This window comes from Microtus oregoni, unplaced genomic scaffold (genome assembly GCF_018167655.1).
Source record: "Microtus oregoni isolate MIOR12 unplaced genomic scaffold, Mior012 000095F_ref0000231, whole genome shotgun sequence".
NCBI classification, from domain to species: Eukaryota; Metazoa; Chordata; class Mammalia; order Rodentia; family Cricetidae; genus Microtus; species Microtus oregoni.
The window spans coordinates 1918798-1943878 of NW_024544708.1; the positions used below are offsets into that span (position 1 = coordinate 1918798).

At 45.5% G+C, this 25081-nt stretch overlaps 1 protein-coding gene across 9 annotated transcripts in view; it reads left to right on the plus strand.

Annotated features, from left to right (window-relative positions):
• LOC121442760 (receptor-type tyrosine-protein phosphatase mu) overlaps positions 1–25081 on the plus strand; it is a 695160-nt gene that overhangs the window by 593791 nt on the left and 76288 nt on the right. For all 9 annotated transcript variants that reach the window (XM_041644372.1, XM_041644376.1, XM_041644373.1 and 6 more), the window contains 2 exons: positions 8575–8662; positions 23508–23584. In XM_041644372.1, the coding sequence (XP_041500306.1) occupies positions 8575–8662; positions 23508–23584 (165 nt within the window). The remainder of the gene's footprint in view (positions 1–8574; positions 8663–23507; positions 23585–25081) is intronic.

Here is a 25081-nt window from a genome sequence, read left to right on the forward strand (position 1 = left end):
GTTTAAGTGCCAGGGAGCCTGAGACTGTGAAGCCAGTGTACGGACCACAGGCTTGGAACGACTTGGAAACGGCTGCCGTCGTTCAATGAAAAAGAAATAGGGACTCGCTTTCCCAGCTGCCCTCTGGACAGGAGCAGCTGGCATGTCCCACAGAAGCATCTGATTGCTCTCTGGTAGCTTCCAGATTACCTTTTGCCAAGGAGGTGCTTTGGATCATTTTGGAAGGGCTGGGTGCCTCTAGCTCAGGCTCACCGACAGCTGTTTGGAGTCAGGTGCAGAGAGGGAGGAAATTGCAGTTCCCAGCAGTGCTAATAACCCACAGCCCAGCACTATCTATATCTCAGGGGAAATGAAAACAGCCTTTGAGCAGTCTAGGCAGTAATCACGGAGGCAGGACGTCAGTCTGATGCGACATCCAGAAACGGTAACACCTTCCGCTCAGACCCTCTTGTCTACCTTGTAAACATAGCAGCCCTTCCCTTTCATGCCTGAACCTGGGGGCCCAGTGACGTCACTGCTTTGACACCTTGTGATTACAGTGGTCTCCTTGGGGTCTGCCAGCATAATGCACTGAGGACAGGGATGGATCCAGGGTCCAGAATCTCCGCAAGATCCCTCCATCTCTCTGACAACAGTATAACCATGAGAGAGGTGGGGACTGACCGGAGTTGAACCTGAAAAAGTCAACTTCAACTCCAGCATCGCATGGTGGATATTTAACTGTTACAGATCCCTGCTGGTCCAGCCTCTGGCTATACCTGCCCTCACTCGATGATAAACAGCAGAGACCCTGTCGAGGAAGACTGGATTGTAGATGCCGCCTCTGAGCGCTGAAAAGCCCTCACTGGGAAGCCTTTGAAATCCCCCTTCAGGAGCAGGTTCTGGGGAGCCAGGTCTCCTAAGATTCTAAACTGAGAGTTCCCTCACAGGTTCGGGCAGCAAGAAAAGGCTTCAAATCTGAGGGAAGCACCCCCAAAAGAAGGGCTGCACAGCACTACCTTTTTTCCTAGGCTGCCTTTTAAGGAAATGCTTTCTTTTAAAGCAAACATCGGCCGTCCCTGCGCTCTTGCCTCTCTAACCAATGATGTACCGCAGCTTGCCCAGCTCTGTAGAGACCACCCCTTCCTGAAGCAGCTGCAGCATGCACACTGCTCCGATATCACGTGTCCCTGCCTTTGCCTCCGTCCCTCATTTAAGGAGTTTGTATTCATTTGTCGGTTAGTTGGCTCTGCTTCCTTCCTCCCTTCCACTGGATCAGTGCTTTGGTACACTTGAGAAATATGTGACATCTTTTTTTTTTTTTTGGTTTTTTTCAAGACAGAGTTTCTATGTGTGACAACCCTAGCTGTCCTGGAACTACCTCTTGTAGACCAGGCAGGCCTTGAACTCATGAAGATCTGCCTGCCTCTGCCTCCCCAGTGCTGGGATTAAAGGTGTGTGCCACCACTGCCCTGCTATGGAATATGTTACATCATTCATGGGACGTGTGACCACTGGAAGGATTCTGAATTTTGGGGGGCAAGTGTAAACAGAAAGATTGGCTGTGCTTTAGATATCCAGCAAGAGCCATTTCATTACTTTGCTATAAATGTCATATTGCTTTCATTCAGGGTGACATTCAACAGCATAAGAAATAAATTCTGAAAGCCAGTCAGACACAGAGGGACTCATTCTGGCCACAGAGGCTCTGTGGTTGGTTTTAGGTTACAAACCAATGTTGGATAAAGGAAGACCGTCATAGGACGAGTACCACCCAGCTCCTCATCCTCCTGACACTCCAAGTAGAAAAGTTCTGCATGGTTCCTAACTGGAATAAGCTGTAACTTTTTATAGATTTTATTTATTTTATTGGATATCCAGTGTTCTATCTGCATGTATGCCTGAGCACTGGAAGAGGGCACCAGTTATATATAGATAGTTGTGAGTCACCATGTGGTCACTGGGAAGTGAACTCAGGAACTCGGGAAGAACAGTTGGTGCTCTTAACCTCTGAGCCACCTCTCAGCCCCTAAGTTGTAACTTTTTAAAGGCCACTGAATTGCTAGGAGTTTGATAACTTCTTCAAAAGGCGCTGTGGTTTCTGTAGACACCGCTCAAATGGGTCTAGATTCTTGTTCTCATCCATTTTCACCTCTTCCGGCCTTGAAGTGTCCTATACTTTGATTGATTTTGTCTGGGCCATAGAGAAGGACAGTGACCAGAGGCCACTGCAACCACTGGGCATGAACTCCTGGGCCCCGTTCCATCAGCACTCCACTTTGTGACCATTCAGGCAAAGTTAGATGTTTCCCATTGCCTTAATGCTCTAGCAATAAATTGTTTATATGGACCTAATAAAATGCAGTGCTTGGAAGAACCAGAAGAGAAATATGGACAGAAAACAAAGAAAGTTCAGAGACTCTGCATGCCCCGATGGGTTCATCTTCCTCCTTTCCGGGTGATGATTTCAATAGTTTTAACATGCACAATTTTATTCATAAGAGAAAGGGAGGCAAAATTCGATTTCAGAAGCTTCTAAAACACTTGACCCCGCACTGCTTGTAAAGGCTGCCGTTCCATCCCGGCTTGACCCGCAATCCTGGCTTTTCTGTTGAATAGGGTTTCCTTCCTCTCTTTTTAATATCTGAGAGCCGTGGCATTTTTTAACAGACTGCATCATTTTGGAGTACCGTTCTCTTGAGGTGAGCCACTGCGATGTGTAATTGTGTCCTGTGGGAAATGAAGGTGGGACGAGGGGTGTGGGAGGAGGTTATTGAATCACAAGAACACGTTCCCTATTCAGAAAAAGATGACAGTGTGCAGGATGTTCAATTTCCTTCTGCCCCGTGACCGTGGCGAGCCCGGCTCTGCTTTAAGTCATTGGTATTCACTGGAGCCTGCCTGGTTTTGTTTTTTATTGTTTCGGAAACGTATTACTCTCTCAGAGCGGTTCCCAGGTTTGCTGCCTTTTCTTGGTATATATGAGCTAGAGTAGTCAGAGGAAACACTTTAATTACATTTTAAGTAGAATAAAAGCATAAGTATAGTTATGAAAATTCTAACAGAAGGTGCAGTGAGACTATTAACTTAAATCCCCAAAATGCATAAAGTGGGTTTTTTTTTAATAAAAAACCATAGTTAGTGCATTGAATGGTACCTGCATATTAAAGACCTGCCCTAAACACATAATGCCTAGCTATGATGTGGTAGTTGAAGTTCCTCTGTAAAACGTGTCCTGGGGATGCGGGGCATCGCTCTCTGTCTCCTAGGCTCGTCCTTGAGGTACTGCTCCAGAGATGTAAGTCAACCACCAAATAATCATCATCACACTGTCCCTTCGATGTCCCCTCTGCTCTCTCTCATTGGGCCATTTCTCTAGATCATCTATGCTTTGATTAAATTTGATTTGAATGAACTTGCAAATAATTTTATCCAGCAAAAACCATGAGGTGAGAGAGAGGGGAGGAAGCGAGATCTGTACGGAAGCTCGAGCAGAACAGAGACACCTGAGGAGAGGAAAGGCCAAGTAATCCCTGAGCCAGCACGTCCTTACAAAGTCTGAGTCTTTTGAGGGGTCTCTGCCATGGCACTGAGCGGATTCAAAGGTTGGCTGGCTGTACTTTCAATGGACTTGACAAAACTATTCCAAAGAACCATCTAGAAAGGTACAGCATAAATTATGTAGTGTCTCTTCCTCAGAATATCGGTTCAAGGTTGAATTCTAATCAAAGATTCAATCTCAGTCATATAGAGAAAGTTGTATAGCTTTGACCTCTTAAAATATTTTTTTTTAAAAAAAAAAGATAGCTTAAAAACCTCTTTATTCTTGCCCAGAGAAAAAGGACCCCAATGTGAGTCTTCTAAGGCAAATCGTTTCATTAAGAGAGGCGTGAAAACCGACACGACCCTGGGTGGGAATACATGTAACCAGAATACATGTTACAGTGTAACCTGTGAGGAGCAGTCTGTTGACTCCCCAGGGAGCGAGCATCCCAGCACTCGGCCTCCTACTGTGCATTCTGCTTGTTGGTAATTTGACTCGTGAGAATCCACTTCATGGTGTGCAGACACAAAGCCAAACAAAATGGACTGGTATCATTGTCAGAAGCCTCAGCCTCTCCGAGGAAGCAAAAGAATGAATGAGAAACGAATAAATAGAAAAGGAATACAGCTGCTCTGTATGAGGTTGCCTATTTCTGTGGGGCATGGCTACAGACTGGTATAGGAGGGTCTTCTTTCTACGTGTTGCTTTCATTGGTTGAATAAATAAAACTGCCTTGGCCTTTTGATAGGGCAGCCCTTAGATGGGCACGGCAGACAGAACAGAATTCTGGGAGGAAGAAGGCAGTGTGGCAGATGCCATGGCTCTCCTCTCCAATATGGACGCTGGTTAGACTCATGCTGGTAAGCCACAGTCAAATGGCGATACACATTAATGGAGATGGGTTAAACTAATATGTGAGGGTTAGCCGATAATGGGCCAGGCAGTGTTTAAATGAATACAGTTTCCATGTATAAGCTAGCCAGGTGGCAGGATGCAGCCCGCCACTCTTCCTACTACTACACAGACCAGATGCAAAGCAGTTGTACAGCACTAATGTGTTCTTGTCTCTGAGAATTTGAAACCAAGAGAACCACGGGTGCTGCGTGTGGAGTAACCCTGGGTGCTGGGTGCTGAGTAACCCTGGGTGCTGGGTGCTGAGTAACCCTGGGTGGTGAGTGATGAGTAACCCTGGGTGCTGTGTGTGGAGTAACCCTTGGTGCTGGGTGCTGAGTAACCCTAGGTTCTGGGTGCTGAGTTACCCTGGGTGCTGGGTGCTGAGTAACCTTGAATGCTATGTGCTGAGTAACCCTGGGTGCTGGGTGCTGAGTAACCCTGGGTGGGGATGATGAGTAACCCTAGGTGCTGTGTACTGAGTAACCCTGGGTGGTGAGTGATGAGTAATCCTGGGTGCTGTGTGTGGAGTAACCCTTGGTACTGGGTGCTGAGTAACCCTAGGTTCTGGGTGCTGAGTTAACCTGGGTGCTTGGTGCTGAATAACCCTGGGTGCTGGGTGCTGTGTAACCCTGGGCACTGTGTGACGAGTATGCCTTCTGTTGACTTGACAGGATTTACAATCACCTATGAGACTGGAGGGTCCTTTCCAGCAAACATTAAGGAGGTAGAGAGTCCCACCCTGAATGTAGATGGTACCACGTCATGGGCTGGGGATGAACAAAATAAAGTAGTGCCAAGCACAGAGCTCGCGTCAATGTCCTCTGCTCTCTGGGTGCTCTGCCCTAAGCTTCTGCCACCATGCTGTCCTACCCAAGTGCAGGGTGAGCAACCGTGGCTGTAGCCATGAGGACTGTAATTATCACAGGCTCTGATGTGAGGAGCCCATGCGTCATGCTGCGTCTCCACAGAGTACCCATTCATGTGGAGGCTCTAGCTTGTTACGGCGTAAATGAGGTAGAGCATGAGACTCTTAATCTCAGGGTCGTGGGTTTGAGCCCCACGTTGGGCGCCAAAATGTTACAACGTAAATGAACGGCAGACAGAAATTATAATAAAATATTCAGCTTTAATAAGGAAAAGACTTACAGAACCGAGGTTCCTGCGGAGAACAGGAAAGCAGAAGGGAAGGCAGGGAGCACACCTGCAATATTTATTAGTAAAAAATAACCTTAGGGGACCCCGCCCTTCAAGCAAGGTGATTGTCTGGTCTTCCCCTACATTAGCTAGTTTAACATCCTAACTGAAAACCTCCACTGTAAAGAGATGTAAAATGTAAAAGTAAATGCTCTTCCGTATCTTTAGATGGAAATCTAAGGATTACCTGTATCCTTTTAGGTAGCAATAGTCTTGCCTTTTCCTATAAAGTCCCTGTCAGAGTAGGATGGCTCACAAAAAGTAGGGGTTAAGAGAATGCATTGCTCCCTGCTACCTTTACCCCAGCGAGGCTCCGCTGAGTCTCTAGCTGATACCCGCCTCAGGATAAGCTCCGAAATGGGACAAGATTGGTAATTCTCGCATTTGTTGACTGTTGTCTTTCATGGTCACCAGTTAACAATGGAAGCAATGGGTTCACATAACTGCTATGGGTAAGGGCTCTTGGAAGTACCACGATCACACTGAAGACACAGCTGCAGGGTAAATAAGCACCAGACCACACAGGGGCCTCTGCCTGGCAGGAGTGGGGCTGGTTGTCTGTGCCCCTGCGACACTGTGCCTCTGGTGACCCCGTAAACTGCAGCAGGGGCTCACTAGATGTCAACGTCCCCCTCAAAGTCGGTTATCTTCTTCCCTCTTCCTACAGAATAATAAAGGGAAAAAAACCCAGAACTTTTTAGATGAGTAGAAAAGGCAGGGCAAGTGAAATTGTAATTAAATCATGACAAACTTGAAGTCGAATTACATTGTTAGAAGTTAAATCATAGTTATTACTCAAACTGTGAAATAATTGTCATTCATAGAATAACAAAGACACTTTGAGAACAAGAATATTTGACTTTAGAAATCCCTGGAGCTATTTTTAACTGTGTATTATAAGGCAGAGTAGAGTTAACATGCTGTAGCTTGTCATGGGGCTGTGTGCTTATAATCCCCTGGTTGTATCATGGTCTTGTTCCAGGTGGAATTATCTGGTGAGCTTTTAGCTGTGTTTTATTGTCTTCATTTATCAATAACTTGAAAATATTTCATTTTTATTTATTCTGTATCCTCGGGTAGTTTATTCTTCAACCAGTAATAAATGGCTGTCATTTCTATTGTTCATACGCAGAACCTCTAATCTTTGTCTTTTCTTAAGGGTTTTTTGAAAATTTATTTTTGTTTTATACGTGTAAGTGTTTTACATGGATATATGTACCCACAGAGCCCAGAAAAGAACATCATAGTCGCTAAATCTTGAGTTGCAAATGGTTATGAGCCCTTATGTGGATGCTTGGAACCAAACCCAGGTCCTCTGCGAGAGCAGCGACTGCTCTTAACCACTGACTGACCTCTGCAGACATTCTCCCTAAGATCTTTCACAGTGATAAATATATTTTAAATGTTTTTCAAAAGTAGAATGTCGTTTTTATGCTCATGGCTAAGGGACCTTAGATGAAGATAGGCAATTTACGACTTAGTTCTCATGTTGATGGTAAGACCTTTGTGCTCCTGCACACCATGAAGTGCTGGCTTCTGCGGCTTTGTGCCATGGGTCCACCGATGACAGGGTTTAAAATCCAGGGGCTGGACCCAGCTATGATCGGGCTCTTCTCCAGCCTCTTAGTTGTGACAACTCAGCTAGAGTATAGGAAAAGGCCTGATTTGGCAAGATAAATGGGGATGGCACCGTTATGTCTGAGTGAAATCTATGAAGGGCATCCATACGGTAGGGCGGTGTTGTTCATGCTTGGAAGTTTGGACTTTACTGTGCTCGGGCTTCCTTTCAACATGGAGCCTTTAAGAAGTGAAGTCTGGTGGCAAACTCTTAGGTCCACTGGAGGAGGCCCTCTGAAGGGATTGTGGGATCCCGGTCTCTCAGCCTCCCTGTGTCCCACTCTGACACCCCAGACCTTCTGCCACTGTGTTTTTAGCCTGACACCATCCACCACCAGGGGCCAAGCAAGCAGGGCTGTGTGATCTTGAGTACGCATAGCAAGTCTCTATTGTCTTTATAAGCAGCCTGCCTCTGGTATGTCGTTCAAATTACAGAAAATGGACGGATACAGACAGGTTTCCAAAGTTTTAGGACACTTTCTTTTATATCAAAACAATATTATGCACTGTAACGAAACAGCGCCGTCCGTCATTCATTCAGTAAGCCACGAGGGCATAAGCTCCAGGTAAGTGCTGACCATGCCGTCCCCTCTCAGAGTCCAGCCTGATGGCAGGCCTATGCCGAGCCTGTCTGTTGTACCCATGGTTGGGACGCTGCATGCCAGGCAGCCCATCTCAGCGGCACTAGGGATCCGTTTAGCTAGTGTCTGTGACAAAGACAAGAAACAAGCCTCTCTCGATGGCCATTTTACCTAGCAGTGCCCATAACTTCCGTGTGGAATTGACTATGGGGAAAATGCCTATGGGCACTAACGTGGGAATGAAGCCCGGATCAATCTTGTTGTTTGCCCACTGGTATCAAAAGGTGTTTTCATTATAAATGGGATAGGAAAACCTAATGTGACTATTAAAGCCTCAAGGCATAAGACATCTAAATGAAATTCAAAATATATTATAGGATTTTAATCTTGAAGTCATGAAGTTTCTAGCCCAAAATAACAGTCCTTTGGTTAATTGGGGAGAAAAAAAAATACCTCCGTGTATCTTTAAAAGAGTAGTGAAAACTTACAATGAAATTTGGGGAATATTTTTCTTCATCGAATATTCCAGTAGAGTATTATTCAAATAGATTGTGGGTTTTCTCTTTGCCTTCTAGCTCCGTGAGAGGCTAGCCAGTGCAAAACAGCACTTAACAAAAGCCAAACAAAATATTCCCAAGATAAAATAGCTTCAGTCTTGTGACTGGTGCCTGCTTGACCATCGCCCACGTTTTAAGGACACCCCCCTCCCACTAAGATCCCTCCGTCCACTTTGTCATTCTTAATGTCACTTCCTCTTTCTTCCAGAGCTTCTTTGAAGGGCAGTCGGCACCATGGGACTCCGCTAAGAAGGACGAGAACAGAATGAAGAACAGATACGGGAATATCATTGCATGTAAGTGACAATGGCCGTGTGCGCCTGGCAGGACTGGTCACCAGGCTCATGCAGTGAGGATTTACTGTGCAATTACTGCCTCCATCTCTGCTGCAAGAGCTAGTGTTAAGGCTTGTGCTAAGCGAAGGAAAAATCGTCTGTGACCCCAGCGACATCGGTGCACCCTCCGTGGGGACCTGGTTTTACTTTTAGATTTAAGGTGTAGCTAATGCAGGTCATGTTACAACGCTGAGGAAGAAAATGCATTTGGAAGGAGTAAACATCCCAGGCCTAATGTTTCCCAACCGCTGCATGAGGATGAATAGAAGCATTGGCTTCCAGCAGGCTCCATGCACAGAGCCGTGCACGCGTTGGCGCATTAATCCTCCGGACACTGGGTTCGGTAGGTCAGTAATAGCCCCATTTTAAGGGCAGGAAAGTGAAACTCGGAAGTTAAATGATAGTCTCCGTATCACAATACTCATTAGCAAAAGGGCTAGGATTATATCTCAGAAATTCCCAGCGCCTTGCGAAAACCGAGCACTGCCATCCATAATGCCTCAGACAGTTTTTAAATCAAGCCCAACCTCATTAATGTTCCGTAACCATGCCGAGACGCATAGCAGATTGATGAGCCTCCTTCTCCCAGGGCTCAGACCATCCATCCTCTGCATTCAACTGCTCCAAGTCATGGAGGATGGCATCAAGGTGCTGATGGGCCCACTGTGGCCACCTAGCAGAATCCAGGCTGTTTATGAAGGAGCACGAGCCTGGGCCTGGCTGCGAGTGTCTTGCTCATCATGCCGTGTTACTTAGGAAAGAACAAACTTGGAGGGAACAGGAATTTCAAGGGAGCCGTGTATTTGTTTTATTGATCGTGAAAGCACAGCGAATTCCTGCTGCCTGCCTGAACGTTCCTTGGCTTGACGGTACGTTTCTATGGTAGTGATGCCCCCAGACACTTCCGGTGCTTTTGCAGACCTGCTCATCCATTCGAGTCACAGGTTACTGAGTGCTTGGAATGCGGCTGTTAGGACTGAGAAACTGAATTCTTTAACTTTTCTTTCATTTTCATCCTTTTGCATTTAAATAGAGCACCACACTGGCGGCTATCATATTGAACAGTTACCTAGTTACTTCTCGATTTCCTTGACAAAACACCATAACCAAGGCAGCTTATAAAAGGAAGCATTTAATTTGGGGCTCACAATTCAAGAGGGTTAGATTCCGTGACCAGCATGGCAGGGAGCATGGTTCCGGAGCAGTAGCTGAAAGCTTACATCCTTATCAACAAGTAGAAGAGAGAGAGAGAGAGAGACAGAGACAGAGACAGAGAGACAGACACAGACTGACTGGGATGGTATGGACTTTTGAAACATCAAAGCCCCATCCCCAGTGACACACTTCCTAATCCATCCGAAACAGTTCCAGCAACTGGAGTCCAGGTATTTAAACATGGCCCTATGAGGGCCATTCTCGTTCAAACCATCACAACAATAGAGATTGTTGATACGTTTTATACAGAGAAAAGAGTAGGGCCTACACAGAACACAGAAAGTTCCAGCCAAGGCTTGCCTTCCCTTTGGAGACAAAGGCCAACTACTGCCTTTTCAGGGATATAAATGTCGCTTTGGAATGCTTCACTGGCTGGCTTTTAAAACACACCATGGTAGCTTTGGGGTCCGGGGCTGTATCATTGTCATTATGGGCAGGAAATGTGCCCTGAGGTTGAGAGTTGGACTTCCCCTTGGTGAAGTGAGTTGGCACTCTGGGATACTTGATCAGTATTGAACAATGACAGGACAGAGCCAGCAGGCTGACTGATGTCTGTGGCTATCTTTAACTCACCATAGAGAAGTACAGAAGGAAAACAGGTCTTCTTGGCCTACATGGCCTTCCCAGTTATGGTGTCTGAGATTCACTACAGCCTTGCTTTGTGGATGCATCCATATTTCTCTCATGGCTTGCAAGACCTTGACCAAGAATCTCTTCTGCTTTATGCTAAAGTCCAAGCAAGGTGATATATATATATATATATATATATATATATATATTTTTTTTTTTTATTAAAGATTTCTGTCTCCTCCCCGCCACCGCCTCCCATTTCCCTTTCCCTCCCCCAATCAACTCCCCCTCTCTCATCAGCCCGAAGAGCAGTCAGGGTTCCCTGCCCTGTGGGGAGTCCAAGGACCTCCCACCTCCTTCCAGGTCTAGTAAGGTGAGCATCCAAACAGCCTAGGCTCCCACAAAGCCAGTACATGCAGTAGAATCAAAACCCAGTGCCATTGTTCTTGACTTCTCAGCAGTCCTCATTGTCTGCTATGTTCAGCGAGTCCGGTTTTATCCCAGGCTTTTTCCGACCCAGTCCAGCTGTCCTTGGTGAGTTCCCGATAGAACATCCCCATTGTCTCAGTGTGTGGGTGCACCCCTCGCGGTCCTGAGTTCCTCCAAGCAAGGTGTTCTTTCACACACTAAGGGACAGGGTTCTTGTCCTGTACTCAGTGTAGTGTGTCCTTGTTCTGGGAATTCCAAAGGCCATGCCATGGTAAAAGGAGTTTTGTGCAGTAGAGCACCAAGCCTGCTTCTCCAGGAAGTCTAGCTGAGTGCTTACCTTGTAGGTTACTTGTGAAACGCTTTCAAGGGAGGGTATGTGCTGCACACGCATGTTTGAGAGCACATACATGTACGAGTGGCTATGCATAGATACAAGGAGGGCTTGGGGTCTTGCTGTGCCCCTCGCTTCCTTAGTCCCTTAAAACAAGACGTGTCGCTGACCTTGGAGCTAGGCTGGTGGCCAGCAAGCTCCAGCCATTCTCCTGTCTCTCCCCTCCATATCACTAAAGTAGCAGGCGAGGCCCAGCCATCCCCGCCTTCTTACGTGGGTCCTGGGAATTTGAACCACAGGCACTCTTACACACGGAACTACCTCCCCAACCTGAGAAATACCTTCAAATGATGAGGGACTCGTAACTGAGGTTGAGCATCTTCGCTCTGAAGATCTGACATCCAGAATCTGAGGCTTTTTGAGCATGAAAAGATGCCACAAGTGGAAATGTCCACAGCAATGATATTCCACAGTACGAAACAGGTTTCGGAATTGTATAAAACTACCTTCGGGGTGTGCACTCAGGGAGGGCATGAGACAGAAGTGAAATTCACCTGTAGGCTTGGGGCCTCACCCCAAGAGATCTTGTGTGTGTCTGTATCTGTGTGTGTGTGTGTATACATGTAAGTGTGTGTGTGTGCGTGTGTGTGTGTTTATGTATTCCTGCAATATTCCAGAACCCCAAAATTCCCATTTCTGGTTCCAAGCACTTTGTGATCGGGGATATGTTAACCTATGAAAGCTAGCATTTACTAGATTGCACACCACTCAGCAATTTACACAGACTTAACTTGTTTACTCTCTATAAGAACAGTATGAGATGAGTGTGTGTGTGTGTTTGTCTGCATGTGTGTCTGTGTGTGTGTGTCTGTTTTTCTGTGTGTATATCTGCATGTGTGTCTGTGTGAGGATATATATGTGCATGTGTGAGTCTATATGTGTGTGTGTGTTTGTCTGTGTGTGTCTGCATACATTTACATCGCATGCATGCCTGGTGCCTGAGGGGGCCAGAAAAAGGCATATAGGATCCCAGGCACTGGAGTTAGAGGCGGTTGTGGACATCCGCATGGGTGCCGGGAATCAAGCTTGGGTCCTCTGAAAAAGCTTAACCTTTGAGCCTCTATCCTAAGAGATAGTTACTATTTAAGCGTCTGTTTTCAAAGCCTTACAACTAGGGCAGAAAAGAGTAACGTGGCAGAAGGACCGACCGTGGGTGGTTCACAGAAGATACACACGGAAGCAGAGCAGATTGAAATCTTGCTGACACCGTAGGTTTCCAGCATGAGAGACAGACAGGCCGAGACAGGCAGGAAATAGTAGGTCTCCGGCTGTCAAGTGGAACTACATTGCTGAAGTCCTTCTGGGACCTGACGGGAGGATAGCGGGAGAAGCAGTGATCAGGAAAGACCCTGGAGGGAAAACGGGAGAGCATAGGTCTTGAGGTTGGGAGGCTGAATTTGGGGTCCTATCATGCCTCTATCTGAATGATCTTGGGTGAGTCGTGAACCTTCTTTATGTGGCTATTTTCTGAGAGCATTGCCTGCTATAAAAGTGAACAAGCATTAAAATGACATCATTGTTCCCTGTGGTGGGGAGAGTATATTGTCTTCATCACAACTCCTGTCTTATTCTTTTTAATGATTTATTTTATATGCATTGGTGTTTTTCCTGCACATAGGTAAGGGTATCAGATCCCCTGGACTTACAGACAATTTGTGAGCTGTCGTGTGGGTGCTGAGAATCGAACCCAGCTCTGGAAGAGCCGCCAGTGCTCTTAACTGCTGAGCACCTCTCCAGCCCTTCCTGTCTTATTCTTTCATAGCTTAGAACAGTCATAGGGTCATTTAAAATGAAAGCACGAAGACTGAGCGAATCAGAATTGTGAAGTTTGGGGCGTCACACGATATCCTCAGGTAAACACAGGGTTATCCTGCCACTTAAGAGTCACCATCCCTGTGACCAGCGAGCCTGCTCTCCACAGGCTGGGCTGTGACATGCATCTCTGTGTCACGTGGCTGCCTGTGGCCTTGCATGCCACATTTCCTATCTTCCAGGTGCTTCCCACCCTGTCTCCTCTTTGTCCTCTCTCTGCACTTCCACACTGGATTGCCCTGTTCGTGTGCAGAGACTCCCCTACTCCAGCTACTCCATCCAGTCTCCCTCCTTCTGTCTCTGCCGTACCTGGATGCCTCTCCAAGTGCACAGCCTTCTCTCCTTCTAGGTTGCTACATTACTCTCTCTAGATTTGTCTGTCATTTATAACTCATTATTTGTGTGAGTATATTTTATGTGACTGTGTATTGTGTGTATCATTTATTTATGATATAGCAAGTCTATAAACTGGCTGTTTGTGTAATCATCTCTGGGGCTTTTGTGTTGACATCCCCTGAGACACTGATCCCTTGAACCTGCCAGTTATTAATGTTTTGACAGTAGAAGCATCCAGGGCTTTAGAACTAGTGATGTTCTCTGTGTGAACTGGGGTTTTCGATACTATACATGCATGAGGAAAACCCACCGGCTTTGTCATGAAAGGGAGAAGCGCCCGACAATAGCCTCTACCCCATATCTGTGTGAGACCTTGTGACCTGAGAGCGGGGTCGCTGGGAAGAAGACCCAAGAGTGAGTTCCCTTAGCCATGTTTGTGAATCTACCGAAGTGCTTTTTACTAACGTGAGTAGTGCCGTTCAGAAACTGTTTCATTAATATGTGACTGTGTGTGTGTATGAGAGAGAGAGGGAGGGAGGGAGGGAGGGAGAAATACCTCTTAGCTATTATTGAAACATGCAAAGATTTGGGGGGAAAAAGGAGAGTAAGAATCCTTACCTAACATAACCTAACCTAACCCATGTGTGTGCCCCCATGAATATATGCTTATGTCTTTATAGGCATAGATAACAATTGGCATTCTGCCTCCCTAGAGATTTATATAAATGCAGAAAGGCTAGTTCCCCTCCCTGAGATGTCTGCCTCATAGAGTCAAGGCATTGAGGGCAGCCCCTCCTCTTGGCGTGAGGAATTGTGGGATGTGGTGCACATATCATAGAGATTCTCCTCAGTGTTTTCCGAAGAACATGAAGGAAGCTCGTAATGATCACAGCCGTGTTTGCATATAAAACGGTGCTAATGGCGCCTCCAAACCGTTTATTGGCTTGGCTCTTAAGTAACTTAAGCTTTTCCTTTATTTATACTATAAATTTGCTGAGCTGGCCCTCTCCACATCGAAGTGAGTGTTCCGTCTGCCATCACCACCACCACACACACACAGACGGAGCCCTTCTAATCCTCTCAGTGATTCCGGTTATAACTTAACTCCAAGTGAAGGCAATCACCAAATCTCCCAGCTAACGAGGCAGCCCCTTTGCAGCTGCTCCCCATTGTAGGGTACTGGTAGAGAAAAGAACGAGCCAGAATCCATAGGAACAGCATTCCCAGGCAGATTCTTTCTCTTCTTCTTTGCCACGTATTCAACAGATACATATTTAATGACTATGCGCCTGGTCCTGAGCCCAGCTGAAATCCCCACCTCCACATATGTTTACATATGAGCTTCATATACACTAGACACTGTTGTGTACATCAGAGACCCAGCGGGGCACCCAATACACAGGATGGCGGGAGGACCGCAGAGCAGACTGAGCAGCCGCTAAGAGCGTGATATAGAATGTGCATTGCAGAGAGATGCTGGAATGAGGGAACTGAGCAGGCGGAATGATGGGGTGAGGTGCAAGGTTCAGTTGCTAGGATGTGGTCCAGGAGGACCCCCGTGGGTCAGAACTTGAGGCAGAGAATGAAGAGAGCAGTAACTACAAGGTGAGAACAGGCAGAGCGGAGTGGTAGGTGGGAAATTTTAGGCACGAGGCACTGGGGTGTCACTGAGGCACTACAGTGACAAAGTTGGTAGAGTCCCTGCCCTCATGAGTCTGACAGCCCCAGGGCAGAAGTTGGAGGTGCTGTGGAAGGAATTACATAATTGTACATGATGACGCAAATGATTGAGATACAAGTTAAGGGCACAACCAACGGAACATGATGCCACTAGAGCTGGAGTTTTGGAGACTGACTTATTTGGAGGTGTGGGAAGGGCCCCTGAGGGTGTGACATGGAACATGACAAGACAAAGTGATAGGAAGAAAAAGATTGCAACAGAGGGGACTTTAGGTAAGCCACCCCTGTTATGCTGCCACACAGGCAGTGGGGGACTTGAATCTGTGGAACTGAGGGAAAGCTAGGTGATTGGAATGGAAAGGTGAGAGTTAAATGGCAGAAAGAAGGAGGGGAGAATCCAAACCATATCCTAGAGGACATCATGTCATTTACTCTTTATTAGACAAACGATTTCACTAGATGAGCATGTGTTGGTCATCAACCATGCACTGGATTTTTTGGATCAAACTGTGATATAGAAAATCAATCAGTTAAGAGATCTTTAGTAGGCCCAAGTGAGAAATGTATGTTGTAGATTCAAACAAAGCAACTCAATCCAAAACAAATCGGGATAGAATGTGAAGGGTCAGATAGATAAAGGCCAGAGAGACAGATGGACAGGAGGATGATAGATGGACAGGCTATGTACTCAGATAAGGACAAATCCGAAGAAGAGATCCGGAATGGGCTTGCGGTTGGCAGTGACATGGGAAGCTAGTGAGTAAATTTGGGACATTTTGGAACATTCATATGCGCTGTTGATGGATAGCTAAAGAAAGGGGCTGGTCTAGGAATGGTAAGGAAGGGGCCTGGTGCCAGAAATGAGTTAGTGAATCATGGGGCAGATGGGAACAGTCCGATAGAATCTTCCGGTAGAAGAGAGGGGCACACAAGGAGAGTCTGTAGTGGGACACAGAGCATGTGGAGACCCCAGGAACCACCCATGGGCTGGGGGGCTGTAATATTGGGCCATGTTGAGCCTACAGATGGAGGCTGGGTGATGCTAGAGTCCTGATGGGAAATGTAGTTCCGTGAAGACTGACTTGGCGCTGGTGGTGGCAGCAAGCCTGTCCTTGCACAGAAGAGAAGGAAAGGTCCATTCTGAGTTTGCCCCCTGCTGGAGCCAGCCTTTCTTTCCCAGTGCGTGTGCTAATCAGGAACTAAGAGGGGGTTACTTAATCTCATCTTTCCCTCTAGATTGCCTTAACCAGGGACCCCACTTTGATGGCCTAGGGTGAAGACATTTTCCCTGGGATTTTTATATTGGAATCAAGTTCATCTCTCTCTGCTCATTGAGCAACTCCAGCAACGTACAGCTGTCTTCCGCAGGCTCGGCTGTGCAAACCAGGGCAGAGGAAGGAAGAAACCAAATGTTTCCTTAGATGGAAAGGAACTGGAATCCGGAATCTTTTAGCATAAATTCAGGTAGACGGACAAATGGAGAGGACTGAGGCAGCGTGTTTGGAAAGACATGGAAAACTCAGAAAAGCCAAGAACTAGAGTCGGGGGTCCCTGGAAGGTTCTGAGCAGAGGAGACTAGCGGAGTTACATGGAGAAGCTACAGACAAGGCAAGGCACCAGCCAGCTGATACCAAGAGAGGTCTGCATGTGGAGACCCCTGCAGTGAGACCCAGCTTTTCTCCTCTGCCTGGAGCCCAGAGCTGAGGTCTGGAGTACTCCAGTGTAACCAGCAATGGGTAGCATCCCAAACACCCCTGAGTGATGCTCACTCCTCCTCTTTCACAGGCTGTACCTTGCTATGGGTGCAGCGGAAACCTTGGCCGGATGTAAGCACACGAGGAGCAAAGCCATGCTTCGCGGAAATCACTGGGAATCAAATTAATTTCAAGTTGCCTCTCAGAGGCCAGATGTTACCTAGGTCACTGGAATTCTGATTCAATATTTAACGTAACTGTGCCATCAATATTTAGCAGAGGGAGAACTGGTTAGAGATGAAAGCGTATAAATCTCAGGCTCTTTTCCTGCCACTGGGAGAGTATCTGCTCACCTGTCAGTTAAAATTACAAAGCCATTACCAATATTGTTTGGTATAATAGGAGAGCGTGAAAGCATTTGCAGCTACTTGGGGTGTTTTTAAATAACGTTATTTGATTTTTTAAAAAAGGTATAAATATCATGTTTGGAGAATTTGGAGCCTAAAGACCTGTATTACTTGTTTAGTGTTTTTTTTTTTTTACTTAAGCTGCAATAGATTTCTGAAGTTTTTTTCTTTCCATTGATACATAGTAATTCTAAATGTCAATAGCAGTACAGTATGACTGTCCAGTACATGTGCACACAATATGGAATAATCAGCCTTCCTCATCCTTAAATGTTTATCATGGAACTTTAAATCCATCTCTTCCAGTTCTTAGCAAAATATAAAATAAATTGTTGGGAACGATCATTGCCACCATCGTGCTATACAACATGAGCTTCCTCCCCTTGTCAACTATGTCTTGGTAGCTTTGCTCAGTGTCTTCCCCCGCCTACACCTTCCTAGCTACACATACAGATCTGCTTCAGCACGGCACAACACACCTCCTGTGCACGCCGGTACACGTACACATGGAAAGCGCAGGCCAATGGTAACAATATGTGGTAGTTTTTAACAACCAGGTCTTCATGTGCTCGTTTCTTAACCCCAAAATATCAGTACCCCAAGTGAGAAAAGGTACATTCAAGGAAAGTAACCAACGCACTCAAAACACGGATGAGTCAGACAGATAAAGGAGTCATGTCCAAAGACATATAGATGGGGGCTGGAGAGATGGCTCAGCAGTTAAGAGCACTGCTTGCTCTTCCAAAGGTCCCGAGTTCAATTCCCATCAACCACATGGTGGCTCACAACCATCTGTGATGAGGTCTGGTGCCCTCTTCTGGCCTGCAGGCATACATGCAGACAGAGTACTGAGAATACTGTACACATAATAAATAAATAAATCTTTTTAAAAAAGACATACAAATGTACAAGTGGATGGATAGGGCATGTGCTCGAATGGGAGCAAATTTAATGAAGAGATCAGGAATGAGGTTGCTATGGAGTCATGTGGGAAGCCAGAGAGTATATGTTGGAGATATCTTGATGCATTTGCCCCTTTCCTCTATCTGAAGTATTTGGGGATTAACAGTCTTTATGCAGATGGAACTTCACAGAGCAGCTGAGTGTGTTAATGTTATGATGGAGAACATGATGAGCTGCGGTTATAATGTAAACATTACTTGTGTTTTAGTTGAATACTAGGCATGCATGGAAAATAACTTCTTTTTCTCTAATTGAAAAAACAATGTGTATATGTTAAAGAAAATGTGTCCAATGAAGTTGAGGAAACGGCCCGAAACGCCATCTTCCTAACTGAAGTCCTGCTAACATTTGTTAAGTTTACCCTGGGCTTTGCTTTCCAAGTCAGGAAGTTATTGACTTTGTTTCTTTCTTTTTTCTTTTTTATTTTTTTTCATTTCTGTTGGTTTTGTTTTCTAAGCAAAATAGAGGCAGCATTCTTTTCTGATTATGAAGACAATATATACCATGTAGATAGTTGCAGTATGTAAAATCACATCAAAGCTCAGCCTCACAGAAGCCCCCTCCTTCCGGTGGCCACACTGCGTATAGCTGTGCACACACGGCCTCCACACAGCGTGTGCAGGAAAGTCATGGGTCCCTTTCATAGAGCAGGACATATTGGCCTGTAAACTAGGGACACCTCCTAACAGTGACACTTCAAGTAATCTCTGGTCTACTCATCTTTAAAAGGGTGTATATGCAGAATGAAGAGATGTTTTGGTGTGTTGTTTAATGAATAATCACCAGAAACAAAATCTGTCCTGATTCAACACAAGCACCCTTTTCTAATATTTTCAATTCGACCACATCCAACTTGTAGCTGAGGAGCAGGCGGATACAGAGGGCTGACTATACACACACATGCATTCGGTGTGCTGGCTTGTGACCTGCTCTGCCTCACGCTGCCACAAGAACCTTCCCAGGTAGACAGCCAAAAGCCAGAGCAATCCCCTTTAATGACTGTCTTAACAGCCCTTTGCCCATGTGATCCACTGTCGCTCCGTCCGCTGTTGGTGTCGCTGAATGATTAAGGCGGTGAAAGGAAAAAGATGTGTTTTAGAAAAGCTGCTGCCAGCGTAGATGTGACAGAGTCATAGACGACGTTGGCCAGGTGACAAATGACCTGGTCTTATGCTGTGTCATTTACAGTCCTTAAACTGACTGCTAGTGCGTGTAGCTGACACCTTTGAACACACCGTTTATATTAACTCACTGGATCCTCACACGGTACAGTGTCACTAGTATTACTACTCCTGTTTTACTATAGACTGACTCCGATAGCCCCTTCTCGTTAATGCTGATGCATGGCTAGTTTACCTTGTCACTAGGACCACATCCACGGAGAAACCTCTTTGTACTGAGTGAGTGCCAAGTTCCTGTCCTTATCCTAAACAACACGGGAGAGCAGCTCTGTACCTCACATTTCCATCACAGAGATGGGGATTTGTATAGGTTACATGCAAAGAGTATGACATTTTACAGAAAGAATATAAGTATCCATAGATTTGGGTATTTATGCAGTTCTGAGGCAGAGCCTGAACGTATACCAAGGAACAATTGTATCTTCCTGACAGGTAGGTTCAATTCCCGCAGGTCACACTTACTTTAACTCTGAAAGAGAGAATACCTCCTAACCTTTTCCAAATTTTAGACCTTTCTAGCAAATGGACATCAATATTGTATGCCTTCTCCATTAGCAAGCTAGAGTCCCTGCTTCTACTGCCTGTACATCACCAGAGAGTGGGGACATGCCCATGTCAGGAAGATCTTTCCAGCAAAGGGCTCTTAAGACTGGAAGTCCATGAGTGTCCTGCCATCTTTGAAGGGGCTGTTTCCATGGAGATCAGGGTGATAGCGGAGAACAGAGGAAGGATGGACTAAGTGTGTTCATGCTTTCTTTGAGTTGTATGGACTCCATACAGCATACGTTTGCCTTCTCACACCACTGAACAGCTGTCTCCACCATGCATCTCCAGAAAACTTTTCATCTCGCAGATGTGAAACTGCATGGAGTTTCTAAACAGCTCTCCATGCCTCCCTCAGCCCAGCCCCAACTAACGTCCGCAGCATTTCCTTGTGTCATTTCCCACCATGAAACCTCATGAGCAGAGCCCCACAGTATTTGCCCTTTTGTTCTTTTGTATCTTGTGTGTTTCACACAGAGCCATGTCTTCAGAATAGACTCCTTAGCTTATTGTTGGAAGGCAAAGGTTCAGGAAACCACCAATCAGGTCTAGACCTGGGATAGTAGCTAGGATCCCAGAAGACCCCGGTGTACTTTGTTCTGATCACAGCCTGCTGCGTCCACCTCTGAAGCAATGACTATTGGGCTGGGACTGGGGCTCGGTGATAGTGTTTCCCTAGCATACATGAGGCCTGAGTTAGATACAGAACGCAGAGCGAGACAGAGACTACAGTGATCTGATAGTAACAGTTTTCCTTTTCCCCTTACTTTGAGTACCTCCCAGCAGAATCGTCGCAGAAAAAAATAGAATGTATAATATGAGCAACATAAAAAACATTTTGACATTGCCAGTGATTATACTGAATAGAAACATACAAAAATAAGCACAAAATAATATGTCTTCTTTAACCCAGTATAGCATGAATATTAACATTTGAACATGACATCAATATGAAATTGTAAGTTAGGCGTTTTACTCTTTTTGTCATACTATGTACCCAATATGGTAGCTATCTGACTACTTATGGCTATTTAAATTTAAAGTCATTGAAATTAATACAATTAAAAAGTCAGAGGGTAGAGAAGGAGCTCATCAGTTAAGAGCACTGGCTGCTCTTCCAGAGGACCTGAATTCAATTCCCAAGCACCCACAAGATGGCTCACATTTCAGTCCCAGGGGATCCAATGCCCTCTTCTGGCCATAAGTACACACATGGTACACAGACATACACACAGGCAAAATTCCTCCTACACACAATTTTTGTTTAATCTAAAAAGTCAGTTCCTCACTTTAACCACAATCCATGTGCTCAGTTACTATGCATGACTCGTGACTGTTATGCAGAAGAACAGTGGTGTAGAACATTGCATCTGTGCAGAAAAACAGTGATGTAGAACATTGCATCTGTACAGAAAAACAGTGATGTAGAACATTGCATCTGTACAGAGGAACAGTGATGTAGAACATTGCATCTGTGCAGAAAAACAGTGATGTAGAACATTGCATCTGTACAGAAAAACAGTGATGTAGAACATTGCATCTGTGCAGAACAGTGATGTAGAACATTGCATCTGTGCAGAAAAACAGTGATGTAGAACATTGCATCTGTGCAGAACAGTGATGTAGAACATTGCATCTGTACAGAGGAACAGTGATGTAGAACATTGCATCTATGCAGAAAAACAGTGATGTAGAACATTGCATCTGTGCAGAAAAACAATGATGTAGAACATTGCATCTGTGCAGAACAGTGATGTAGAACATTGCGTCTATACAGAACAGTGGTGTAGAACATTCCATCTATGTAGAAAGGTCAGCAGAGATCATTGCTAGTGTTCTGTGGGTGGCTTTCCTCTGCTGAGGCTTGTGCTTATGTGGTTTGTGCATGTATCTGTAGTTCATTTATTGTTACTACGAAGTAGCATCCCACTTCATAACTTAGTAACCTTTTTGTTCATTGTAAGCAGTATTTCTAGGCGCATTGTTATTTCCCTCAGGATGCACTTAGCATCAGCTTCTTGCTGCTGACACATAGGATGGGTATCTGCATCTTTACGACACGATAGCAAATTCTTTTCTGGGTGCTCGCAATCATGTTCATGTTAACTGCCAGCATCCGAAAGTCCCTATTGTGCCACACCCTCACCCACACGTGGCACTGTGACCCTTTCTAGTGGCTATCCAGTGACACCTCTTTGTGAGCTGGATTCCCCATTATTCATAAATAAAAAAGGCAATGGTGTGCTCCATAGGAACACATAGTCAAGATGGAGAGAGGACACACATGGTAGGTGTCTCCTGTGTGCATGCTTATATATTATATATAATGTTTTATTTTACATAAATGGCTACTATCCTTAAGTAGGTCTGATCTGTAAGGGAGAAAGATGTGTACAACACTGATATATAAGCTCATGAAGAGGCAAATTGAAGGTCTACCTAAGCTTACAGAAGGTCAGCTCATATCTGCTCCCTTTGCGGGGAGCTAGCTAAGAGCCTGACATGGACAGAACAGCTGCAGTTGGCTTCTGTTGGAGCATCTTTCTCTCAGAATCTCTGGTGACATCAGCAGAACTGTCTAGGCTGCTATTTTTTTAAAAAAAATACCTATTTATTCATTTATTATGTATACAATATTCTGTGTGTCTGCCTGCAGGGCAGGAGAGGGCATCAGATCTCATTTCAGATGGTTGTGAGCCACCATGTGGTTGCTGGGAATTGAACTCAGGACCTTTGGAAGAGCAGGCAATGCTCTTAACTGCTGAGCCATCTCTCCAGCCCTAGGCTGCTCTTTACAATGGCCACATACATGCATGAGCTCTTCTGGCAAACGCAGAGACTGTAACAGTCCATACGCATCCATCCCACCAACAACCCACCACCCCTCGGCTGCTAACACAGGAAAGATACGTATAGGAAAATACTGGTTTGAAACACACTCATTCTGATTCTTAAAGTCGTGGGCGTTATAGGCAGCCTTCAGCATGTGAAGCCGTGTATGTGATTTGGGGAAGCTGTTCAAACTTCCAAGAAATAACTTTTGTGGATTAAGAGTTACACATATGAGTCTCTAGCTTTTACAGTAGTGTATGTGTTTCAGTGATTAAAAAAAAAAAGATTCGTTATTTAAAAAAAAAACTATAGATCCTAACCTTTATAGCAAAATGGGAAGTTTAGAAGGTGTGCAATGTTTATTACTAATCTTGTTAGTGAGCTTTCTATTACTACGTCAAAATACTTGAGCAAACGTAAAAAGAAGAAAGGTCTACCTGGGCTCCAGTTTTCAGAGTTCCAGCCCATTATTAGTATGCTTTATTGCTTGGCCATGTGAGAGAAAATGATCTTGATAGGAAGTGCCTGGTAGACTTTCTCCTCATCTCCCTCCCCCCGCCCCAGCTGGAGCTACTAGTTCCCCCATAAGACTGCAGGCTTGTCGCTAAGCCTTCAAGGGATGTCAAATTCCATACTGCAGCCATCTTTAGGGCCAATTCGTGCATGGGGGGAGAGTCTGTGTGCTGCACAGAAGTTCTGAGGCTGTGGCAGCCCGGGGGTCGCCCTCATTCATGGCTGTTTTCTCTTCTGCAGATGATCACTCACGGGTGCGGCTGCAGATGCTGGACGGAGACAACAATTCCGACTACATCAACGGCAACTACATCGATGTATGTATTTTTCAGCTGCCGATCAACCCAGGCTTCCCGTCATACACCGCACCCCAGCTCCGCCGCGCAGTTAGTCGATGTGTGTCAGCGGCATCCACAAGCAAGCGTCAGAGTCCCCCACGCTCCACAAATGCAGCCTGTTTGGGGAGAAACGTATTAATCCCTCCCTAGACCCTCTTTGCTTAATGTGTACTAAGGAACTGTTTTTACATTTTTGTCAACAACTTAAAGATGTTTGCATATTAATGGGACAAAGCTGTCTAATTACTAACGCGGTGATTTGCAGGCGCTTGTCAGCACAGTACTTTTAAGTCGCCTTCAAAGTCATCCGCAGCTGTTCACCAGGACTTCCAAGGCAGGCAAGGCGTGTCATTAAATATGCAAGCTGTTTAATTATTGAATATGGCTGCCTTGTTCATCCTGCGTCACGTTCACTTAATGTCTTACATTAGGATAAATTCTTTAAGAGACGGCTTGTTTTCAGTTCGAAAAAAGGAATGGAATCAGAAGTAGGAAATCCCGAGTACCCTGTGGCGCCCTGCAAGACTCAGACCCCAAGAGCAGATCCGTTTCCTCCCATCCCCAGGCATGTGCTGGCTTAGCACTTCCAAGGACCGATCTTTGCCACGTGTTATGCGAAGTTTCCCTAATCCCCGAATCCAGAGTCCAAACTTTTGCAGTGTTGACACAAGGCCACCTCGTGTGACAATCTGCAGTCAGCGTTACAGCACGCAGCTTAGTGTCACCAGTGACAGAGGGCCTCCCCGCACCTCAGCCGTAAGGCATCAATGCTGTTCCCACAGAGTTAAATTACTATACAGATTGCCTGAAGGCTGTGTGGCTAAGGGGTACGTGAAGCACAAATGACTTTATGTCTGGACCCCATTCCCAGAGTGTCTGATTCCACTCCCTCTCACATCAATCATTAATCAAGAAAATGCCCTACAGACTTGCCTACAAGGCTGATCTTTTAAAGGCTTTTTTTTTTTTTCAATTAAGATTGCACTTCTCAGATATGTCTGGGTTTGTGTCGAGTTGACAAACCAACCAGCGCAGGGTATTGAGGGGATCTCCAACTGGTAAGGGACACGGATGAAGACTGAAAAATAGGTCGTCGGTAACACGGGCCAGCCTGGAACAGCATGGGCTAGCTCAGTCATCAGATGCGTCCCTCCTATCTCCTCAATACTTTCTACGGCAGTAGACTTGCAGAATAAGGAAATCAATGTTCTTTCTTTAGGGGCATCCAAAAGCTAACAAATACATAATTCTCTAAGGAATTCTATGTAATATTGGTTTCAAATCTGTCTTTTAAGATGTGGGCGAGTCCATTTTATGACAAAATTGCAGCCTTCCTTATTCATTGCTGTTGACTCAAGAGCAAAAATAATCTAATATATAGGCATTTAAGGCGTCTGAGAAATCTGTATTTTCTTTCCAAATTTTTTCTTATGTTTTCCGGTTATCTTTGAGAACAGTATTTAGGGGACTCTCCAG